Source organism: Saprolegnia diclina (assembly GCF_000281045.1).
Source record: "Saprolegnia diclina VS20 unplaced genomic scaffold supercont1.4, whole genome shotgun sequence".
In the NCBI taxonomy this organism is placed as follows: domain Eukaryota; phylum Oomycota; class Saprolegniomycetes; order Saprolegniales; family Saprolegniaceae; genus Saprolegnia; species Saprolegnia diclina.
Genome location: NW_008246071.1, coordinates 1,198,118 through 1,206,888, shown reverse-complemented (window position 1 = coordinate 1,206,888; position 8,771 = coordinate 1,198,118). Strand labels below are relative to the sequence as shown.

General features: G+C 59.9%; 4 protein-coding genes across 4 annotated transcripts; 1 reads left to right on the top strand and 3 right to left on the bottom strand.

Moving 5' to 3' along the window:
• Window positions 1-121: 121 nt before the first annotated feature.
• SDRG_02124 (hypothetical protein) lies at window positions 122-2,630 on the bottom strand (the record flags this gene model as incomplete). The annotated part of the gene is made up of 5 exons (XM_008607692.1): window positions 122-487; window positions 535-942; window positions 987-1,382; window positions 1,409-1,835; window positions 1,879-2,630. The coding sequence occupies 5 exons, from the start codon at window positions 2,628-2,630 to the stop codon at window positions 122-124; spliced, it is 2,349 nt and encodes a 782-aa protein (XP_008605914.1).
• Window positions 2,631-3,314: 684 nt separating this feature from the next.
• Window positions 3,315-4,981, bottom strand: SDRG_02123 (hypothetical protein). The gene has a single exon (XM_008607691.1). It carries the CDS (start codon window positions 4,938-4,940, stop codon window positions 3,354-3,356), a length of 1,587 nt encoding a protein of 528 aa, XP_008605913.1. The 5' UTR covers window positions 4,941-4,981; the 3' UTR covers window positions 3,315-3,353.
• Window positions 4,982-5,406: 425 nt separating this feature from the next.
• Window positions 5,407-7,142, top strand: SDRG_02122 (hypothetical protein). Its single transcript, XM_008607690.1, has 12 exons — window positions 5,407-5,554; window positions 5,609-5,650; window positions 5,705-5,896; window positions 5,941-6,081; window positions 6,123-6,168; window positions 6,212-6,322; window positions 6,367-6,417; window positions 6,461-6,545; window positions 6,595-6,647; window positions 6,688-6,807; window positions 6,857-6,972; window positions 7,025-7,142. Exons 1-12 carry the CDS (start codon window positions 5,445-5,447, stop codon window positions 7,071-7,073), a joined length of 1,116 nt encoding a protein of 371 aa, XP_008605912.1. The 5' UTR covers window positions 5,407-5,444; the 3' UTR covers window positions 7,074-7,142.
• On the bottom strand, window positions 7,063-8,747 carry SDRG_02121 (hypothetical protein). The gene is made up of 9 exons (XM_008607689.1): window positions 8,528-8,747; window positions 8,377-8,485; window positions 8,165-8,325; window positions 7,961-8,121; window positions 7,853-7,918; window positions 7,721-7,805; window positions 7,460-7,679; window positions 7,283-7,418; window positions 7,063-7,238 (listed from the first exon to the last, which is right to left on the bottom strand). The coding sequence occupies exons 1-8, from the start codon at window positions 8,740-8,742 to the stop codon at window positions 7,410-7,412; spliced, it is 1,026 nt and encodes a 341-aa protein (XP_008605911.1). The 5' UTR covers window positions 8,743-8,747; the 3' UTR covers window positions 7,063-7,238; window positions 7,283-7,409.
• Window positions 8,748-8,771: the final 24 nt, after the last annotated feature.

The following is an 8,771-nucleotide window of genomic DNA, read 5'->3' as shown; positions in this document are numbered from 1 at the left end:
GGAGAAGGATTTCCAGGTACCCAGACGACCCCGCAAAGAGAAGCTCGACATCGTGGGTGGGCCGGTCGATTCTGGCACCAAACTCGAGAGCCAAAAGATGTTTCTTTTGTATCAACTCTTATCATACCAGCGACGCTCGGCGCTTTTTGGGGCCTGCTGGGACATCGAGATGCGCAAGGTTGGTGGCCGAGTGGCGCGAGCTCATCTTGGTGTCGGGCTCCGTGCCGCCTGCTACCGCTGGCGTCGTCACATGCGTGGCATCGGCGACGGCCGCGGCCGCGTCCATGAGGCTTTGGAGGTACTCAGTGCAGTCTTCGCCAGAGTTGAGGCGGTCGACGTACTCCCGCAAGAGATTCTCGTCGGGCGAGTGCGTGAGGCAGCCGCCGACGCACTCGCACGTGCCTCCATACTCGACGGGGAGGTTCTCCGCGTCAATGTACTCGAGTAGTGCCTTTTGGATTTCCTTCTGGCCCTTGACCACATTGATCTAGTGCATCATCGATTCCAGATTCTAAAACCAAATCCAAAACTTACTTTTTCGCGCGTCTTGGGGTTGACGAGCGGCGACACGGCTTTCCAAATCATGTTGAACCACGACGGCGGGTTGACGATAAAGACCTTGTAGAGGCGCTCCGGGTAGTACGCTTCGCCGACGGCCGAGCACTGCTTCATGAACGCGACCACGTCGCCACCAAAGTCACTCAGCGCAACGCCGTTCAAGTCGAGAATCTTGAGCTGCGTCCCGAACGGCGCCGATCGGCGGTCAATCACGTTCCATAAAAACTCGTTGTAAAACCCGAGGTGCGTCACCACGTCCGCCTCGACGACGCCTTTCGACAAAAAGTTGGCCATGCCCTTCTTCATGTTGCCCGCGAGCTCGATCGAAATCATGTGTCCTTGCTTGTCTTGCTTGTGCGTCAAGTGCACGTACGACTCTTTGATCTGTCATCGTATATGAGACAAGTCGTCCAACTTTGTCGACGTACAATGTGAAAGTGCGGGTGCGGCCGGAGCAAAATCGTATCGATACTGTTCTCGTCGCGCCATTGGAGGTACTTGATGTACTTGCGTTTGGCTTCTTCGAGGTCGTTGCCGCACGCTGCAATGAAGCGCGGGTCGACATCGCTCTCCTTGAGGTCGCCGCCGGCCGACGTCTTTTGCTTTTGGCAGTCGACTTGGGGCAGCTCGAGGCGGTACGAGGTGGCGAGCGCGCGCGTGTGCCACGCCAGCCGCATATGCGGCCCGAGGCGCACGCCCAATACGACGAGCATCATCGACCAGAGCAGAATGCCCGCTTCAAAGTACCGCGTCATGCCATATGCAAACACGAGCGTCCATACGAGCAGCTGGAGGCCAAAGAGCCCGACGTCTTGCCACGCGTACTGCACCGTGCGCTCTACCACATGACGCGCCATGAGTCCTCGATACGCTCCATATTCAACCAAAGATGCGTACGGGCGCCGAGGTGCAGCACAAGGTACAGCTCGTCCATGGACGGCTCGACACGCTTGCGAATGCGCTGGGACGTTGCGGCGGCAATCTCGTCCCGGGCAAAGGACGCGACACCGTGGACCGACGACGGCCCGAGGCAGTAGGCGCGAAGAATCGACGTTGGGTAGAGCGATACGTGGTAGCCCAAGTCGCTCGACTTGGGCACGACGACCTCGTCGAGCAGCGGCGCGTGCTGCACCGTGACGCACGAAATCGCATTGTCTTCCGGCACGAGACCGCGCTGGAGCTTGTACAGAGCGTCCTGGAAGGTCTGGATGGTCTCGCGTAGCTTCTCGTAAATGAGTGCACACGTCTCGGGCTCTTTTGTGCGAATACGGAAGATCCTAAAACGTTATAAGCATATTTGGACTAGGAACAACACGATACCTTCCGTCCGAGCGCACGACTGTGAGAATCCGCGGGTAGTTGTCGTCGACTTCAATGTGCAGGATGTCGGTGAGATGGATCGATGTGCGCACTTCGCCAATGCCGAGGAGAAAATCTTCCTTCTCCTTCTGGGGCTTGAAGCACAAGAGCTCGGCCGGCGTGAGCATGAAAAGCCGCTCGATCCAGATCGCAATGTTCGGGTTGAAGTTGCGGCTCGCGAGCGACCGACTGCCGAGCCGGAACGAGCCCAAGTAGAGCATCTCGTCGAGCATGTCGTCCTGCTCCTCGACGAGGCCGCTGTACAGAATGCCGCACAGCGACGACCCGCGCGGGTTGGGCCCCGTCATCGCTATTGCCGGCGTCGGGCTCGTTGTCGGCGGCACTTCGCGCGCGCCGGCGCGGCGCGAGACCTTGAGCTGGTAGCACACGTCGCAGACGCGGACTTCTTTGAGGATCCCGAGCTCGGGCAGCGGCAGTTGGTTCTTGCTGTGCGCGCCGCAGACCGACTTGCCGCAGTTGCGGCAGTTGTGCTTGAACTTGAGGAGCGTAAGCGCGTCGTGGCAGACGTGGCACTCGGCCGCGTCCGAGAACGCGGGCAGATGCGGATGCTGCGCCTCTTCGGGCGACGGCGGGCCCTCGGGCTGCTGCATGCGCTTGCGCCAGTTGTCAAACTGCAGCGAGACGTTGGCCATGAAGCCCTCGCTCGGCGGCTTCCGGGCCTTGGGCGGCGTCGTCAGCGATGCCATGACCATCGCAGTGTCCTGATTCTGATGGATCTGCTTCTCTGCGCTGCGCTAGAGGTGCGGAGAATGACGCCGAAAAAAGGCAACGACCGGATAACGACCGGATACTGTAACGACGTGCAATGTGGCCGCGGCCATCTTCCTCGCGTATGATGGCGGCAAGCCAAGCGAACGTACACCTCCGCACACATATGTACTAACAGAGCTTATGCGCTGCCAGAGACCATTGCTCCGTCAGGCTCCAAGGACGACGCAAGCGACGATCGGAAGCGAGATGGACCGAGCGTGTAACCGGCAAGATAACCAACGCCAGAATGGAGCCGGGCACAAGTAACGCTCTCTCCCCATGGCAGTAGCAGCAGTAGCACGGGGCCAGCAGCGGTCCCGTCGGCAAAATGAGCGCTGCCTGGGCGTGCTGCACACGTAGGTACCTGGATGTATGTATCTTCAAGCACCCGCGCTGCACATACAACGGACGCGTACAGTGCTGCACGTGGGCAGCCCATCCTCGATGACGTGGCATGCTCTGGAGGCTGATGGGCAAGAGTCTTGGATGGGGTACTGTAGGATTTCACGGTCGCGTCCGTTGGACTAGACCACCCTTCATAGCAGTAGGGTCAGTAGGGTGTGTCGCCCGTGGCTTGCGCGTTCTGTTTGTGGTGTTTGCGATAGGGCGTGAAAGGACCGCAGAAAGGCAACGATGGAACAAGTTGTCTGCGATTCTAACGTCAACTAGACTACGATCTGGTACCGCTGGTGGCGTTCAGGCTGAAGGCGCTTGCGCACGACAAGCGTGAGCAGCGCCGCGCATATTACGAGGGCGGTGAGGGGCAGCGTGCCGTTGGGAAGACTGTGCGCTGCCGAGAGGTTAGCCGTGAGCGCCGACGCCGTCACAAAGCCCGAGGCGACCTCGGTGACATCAAAGGGGTATTCCCAGTCGCGACACTTGTCGCTCCCAAAGACAAAGCACTCAAACATATAGAGACCGTGGAGCGGGCGGACGGCAGGGACCATGTGTCCTGCGCCCTTGACGGTCGCGAAGGTGAGACCGTCGTAGCCCTGGGTGTAGCCCGCGAGCTGCTTGTCCGGGCCATACCATGCATGCCACTCGTCGACGATCGACCGGTTGAGCGTTCCGATCCAGCGCTGCGTCCCAATAAAGTCCACGACGGCGTCGGCGTCGCCCGAGTAGATGAGGACGCTCAAGTTGGCACCCAAAATGGTCTCGTACTTGGGCAGCACCGTGGCCGAGCTCGTGTAGCGGTCGCCGACCTCGTCGCTGCACGGCGCCCACACGATCGGCTCGGAAATGTTGAGGAATGTTCGCACCGCCGCCGACTGCAGGTACGCGTTGGTATACGTGTCGGTGCACGGCGACACACGCGTGTCGAGGCGACGCGTCGTCGTCATCGCCTTCTTTTTCTTTTTGAGATGCCGCGTGTGCGGCAGCGCGAGGCTCTCGTCGTTCTGGAGCAAGCACACGTCGCCGTAAATGTAGTACGGGTCCATCGTGTCTTCCGCGATCGTCTTGACGCTTTTGTCGATGATGCTGCGGCACGCGGACGAGCAGTTGAGCGGGACGTCGTACATGCAGCGTGCGAGCTCCCCGACGCACGTCGCCTTGATCGCGGTGTACGCCTCCATCGAGATGAGGCCGTGGCTGTAGTAGTAGTCGATGTAGCTCTCGTTGTCAATGTCCTGGTCTGTGAACGCATTCCCGATCGCCATGCCGCGGAGGTTGAGCCCATCCAGCGGCGTCTGCACGAGCCGATCGACGAGCCACGGAATGTACATGCCAGCGTAGCTCTCGCCCGTGACATAGAACGGACGGCCTTCGTACTCGGGGTACGCGGTCAGGAAGTGATCGAGAAACTCGACCGCGCGCTCGGTCGTCACGTGGTCGTTGTACTCGGACGCGTCGAGGAGCGGCGAGCTAAAGCCGACGCCGGACGGCGACTCGAGGTAGAGCATGTTAGCGTGGCGGTTCCACGCGTACGGATTGCGCTTCACGCTGAGGTCGCTCTGGACGACGAACGGGCCGTTCTCGGTGAACATGCCCGAGATGGACGAGCAACCAGGCCCGCCGTTGAGCCAGAGCACGAGCGGCGCATGCGCCGCGTTCTCTTCGGCCTCGACAAGCCAGTAAAACATATTTTGCGCGTTCGAAAGCTGCAGTCGGCCGGCGTAGTGCGCAAAGTTGAGCGGCTTCGTGTCGCTGTAGCCGGGCACGAGGCCGAGCGCGTGCGGGTGCGACGGCGGCGCGATCGAGACGGCAGCCGCACACGCCGCATAGACCAGCAGCAGTGTCGAGGGCTTCATGGGCACAAACTAAAAGCCGAAATGTCGCTTTTCACACCGAAGTGGATTGCCCAAATGATCGTTGCCATCTGCTTGACGCTGTAGATCTTAGATGGCGCGGCTTCCCAATCAATCAACGGGAGACTCCCTTGTATCAACACAGTTTGCTACTATCGCGTCGATCGTCCTTTCAAAGCTATATAGTCGAGAAGGTTTGCATTGAAACAACAGTTGCAAACAAGGACTTTCTCCGCATACCCAGTTCGAATTATCAGAGCCAGGCAATCTGCCAAGCTGCTGGCAGACCCTTCAGTGAACACGGACGAGCGTCGCGACGGCAAAGACACGCTGGGCAGGGCCCAGCGTCATACCAGACGTCGGCTTGAGCGCTGGATGCCTCGGAGCGCACGCTGTGTCATGAGCATCGAAGTTCGAACTTCGCAACGTCAACGTCGCACATGGGTTGGGTTCAACTAAAATCGAAGTTCGAACACCTCGTCAAGATCCGCGACGGTTGACCTGGCGATGGCAACGACGAAGAAGGCCAAGAAGGAGGAAGGCGACAAGCCCAAGAAGGCCAAGTCGTCCTCCAAGAAGAAGGAGAAGACCGAGAAGGCCGAGCCGCCGCCGCCCGAGTAGCCGCGCATCGAAAAGCGTGCTGGTCGCTGATTGTGTGTTCCTATCACTAGACCCGAGCCGAGCGACCCAGACGCAATTCAGTTATTTCGCCGGTCGAGCTTGCCTCTGCGGCGACGAGAGAAGCTCATGCTGCCGTGTGCTTGTAGGTATGATCGGGAGAAGCTCGGGCATATCACGCGGGACGACTTTATGCAGCTCCTGGCCGACTACAATGCGTCGCACCCGCAGCGCAAGTGGGAGATGGCGCCGTGCGCGCTCACGGACGCCGCGGGCATTCCGCTGGGCTTTGAGCGAACGTCGCGCAACTCGGAGTTTGAAGCCGGTCAGCTCTTTGAACGGTAGTGCAATGGATGATGGACGTGACCACCACGCATCCCACTAGCTACGACACGGACCGATCGGGGACGCTCAATCTCAAGGAGTTCCACGGCTTCATCCGTGACTTCAAGAAACAGCTCGTGCCGTTCGTCGAAGAGCTGACGTCACCTCGCGCGTTCAAGCACAGCGGTCGCCCACCACCCTCGTACTTGTCGCGCGACAGGCGTTGCCTGAGTTCGGCCATAGGTTTCCACTGCAAGACGGGCCGGCATGGAGCACCTTTGAGCCGCACGTACGTGCTATAACGCCGACGCACAACTAACACACAGAGATAGCGCCGCCCGCCACCACCGTCCACGCACCAGCTCTTCGAGTCGCGTCTCGAGCAGCTCAACACCATGTGTGACAATGTGCTGCTGCCGTACCGAGCCACCTTGATGGAGAGAGTACGAATGTCTATCTCTAGTCTACCGTTCGCCAAGCACTGTAGATGAGCCGTCGAACCGACCCAGCATTGCGCTGGGCACCTGCGACAGCGCAGGTACTCTCCCCGTCCATGCGCCAGCGCGACGTGCACGGCGTAGACCACCAAGCAGCAGATGGAGCTGGACCAAGATATCGACCTCATCGACCGCATTACAAGTAGCGTCCATGCTAAGCGCTACAAGGGTTCGCCCTTTACCGCCCTACAGCGTTGCCTCTCAGGGATGTTGTGTAGGCGACCACATCTCGAGCCACGAGATGCACGAATTCCTGGACGAGTTTCCTCACGTAGCTCCCCACGGTGCCCCGTCCCGCTCACTCGCGTTAGATCTACGCCGCCGCAGAAGAGCTCGCGCAGAAGGCAAAGGCCATGGCTCGCCCGATAGCAGTGTATGAGACGCCGGCAATGAGCGACGAGACGACCAAGCTGTTACGCGTCAAGGACCAGGTTCGTCGCTTCGTCCGACAAGATGGCATGCGACGTCGTCGTCGAATAGATGATTTGGGACCTCCTCCAAGAGCGAAAGGAGCTCCGACACCAGCGCGATGCCCTCGAGCACCAGCTCCGCGACGTGACGGAGCTCAGCGCGCAAGAGATGCGCAAATGGGCCAAGTGCGCTGCTCGTCCTTCGCCCACGTATTCTGACGGTGTGCGTTTTGTATAGGCTCACGGACGACATGCAAGCCGAGATTGAGCGACTGCGGCGGGAGTAACTCGATTGTTGATACCTTGATACTACAGCCCGTGGATCTCGAACGCGGGGAGTTGGTTGCAGAACGAAATCAGTTCTGGGTCCAGCAGCGCAAACGACTTGCGGTCCATGCTAAGGTGGCAAAGCGCTGGCAAGGACGTGAGCGTCAATGGCACGCGCGTCATAGCTACGCGATACATAAGTGTCGAACCGTCTCCGCGGTGGACCCACGGTTGTGCTCGAGGGCAAGCGTGTGCAGCAGCTGCCATCCGTCAACGCTCGGCGGAAGACCCTTGAGCTCGTTGTTCTGACACCACAGAGTCTCGAGCGACGTCAGTTGGCCCATCGCGTCGGGCAACTAGAGGGACTGAGCCATGTAGAAGAACCGCCGTGTCCAGACGCGCGTACGGTCTGGAGTAGATTGTTGCTCAGATTCAAAAACTGGAGCTTTGGGAGCAGCTCCAAGCCGCTTGGCACTGCCGTGAGCCGGTTGTTGGCGACATGAAGCTCGACGAGGCGGGCGAGGGCGTGCCACCCGTCGGACGGCAGGACCGCCAAGCTATTCTCCGAGAGATCGAGGAAGACGAGATCGACCAGTCGAAAGAGGTTGTCGTCGACAGTGGCCAGTCTACTTCTCATCAGTTCCATATCCACGGGCAGCTCGCAGACTTGTTTTGCGTATACGTGAGCACTTGGACGCGGGGCATCTGCAGCAGCGATGCTGGAAGGGCGTCGATGCGGTTGTAGCTCAGACCTGCCATCGCAATTCTCAGCGCCGTAGCCACATTTCACTCGACGCACTGAGGTTGGTCAGGCTCGGCAGGTGGGCGACCGGTGTCGGCAGCGGGAGCTCCACAAGTCGGTTGTCTGCTGAGTGCTCGAGATATGACAACAAAGACAAGATCGTACGCGATAGCGTCAGCGTCTCGAGCTGAAGCAGGTCCCATAGCCCCGTCGGGATGCTGTTGAGGAGGTTGTGCGAGAGCCGAAGCGTTCGCAGCGCCATGCACGTTTCCCACTCGACGGGAAGGTCCATGATATGGTTGTCGCTGGCGTCGACAACTTGGAGCCTACTAACGCTCAGAGCGCGGGCCAAAGACGGCGTTTATGGACCCTGGTATCCGCACGATCGAGTACGGGAGGCGCCCGAGCACATTGTTCTGCACGCTGAGCGTCGTGAGCGCCTGGAGGTTCCCAAAGGCGTCGGGCAGCGCAGTCAGCTTGTTCGAGTGCAACCAGAGATGCTGGAGCTCGACGAGGTCGCAAAAGTTGCCCTACAACAGTATCATCGAATAGCGGCCGACGAAGAACCCCATGCGATCTACCAGAAGCAACGCCAGCTGGTTGTAGCTCACGTCCAACGCGCGGAGCCGTCGGAGTTCGTGGAACGAGATGGGCAGTTCCTTGAGCGCGTTGCGGTCCAGCGCGAGACGCCTATAGCACTGGGCTCATCTGCCTCTACATGTGCGTGCATACTCGAGGGCGGCGAGACGGCCAAAGCTCGCGGGCAGCTGCGTGAGGCCAGCGCTCGAGAGCCGCAGCTCCTTGAGCTGCACGCCATACGAGAGCATCGCAATGAACGTGGGCGGCAGCACGCGCAGCGGCTCGTGCGAGAGGTCGAGGACCTCGGCGCCGTCGGCCAGCGCGGCCTCGGTCGTCGCCAGCAGTCGCGACGAGCTCGCAGCGCCCATGTACGTTTCGAAACGACGTGTGACGTAAA

Bases quoted from the DNA above. Each gene is read 5' to 3' on its own strand.
- SDRG_02123 (XM_008607691.1), bottom strand. From the start codon at position 4,940: ATGAAGCCCTCGACACTGCTGCTGGTCTATGCGGCGTGTGCGGCTGCC.
- SDRG_02122 (XM_008607690.1), top strand. From the start codon at position 5,445: ATGGCAACGACGAAGAAGGCCAAGAAGGAGGAAGGCGACAAGCCCAAG. The intron at 5,897-5,940 runs GTAGTGCAATGG...GCATCCCACTAG, and splicing joins GCCGGTCAGCTCTTTGAACG to CTACGACACGGACCGATCGG. The intron at 6,082-6,122 runs GTACTTGTCGCG...GTTCGGCCATAG, and splicing joins AGCGGTCGCCCACCACCCTC to GTTTCCACTGCAAGACGGGC.
- SDRG_02121 (XM_008607689.1), bottom strand. From the start codon at position 8,742: ATGGGCGCTGCGAGCTCGTCGCGACTGCTGGCGACGACCGAGGCCGCG. The intron at 8,486-8,527 runs GTATGCACGCAC...CCAGTGCTATAG, and splicing joins GGCCGTCTCGCCGCCCTCGA to GCGTCTCGCGCTGGACCGCA. The intron at 7,680-7,720 runs GTCTGCGAGCTG...GATGAGAAGTAG, and splicing joins CTCACGTATACGCAAAACAA to ACTGGCCACTGTCGACGACA.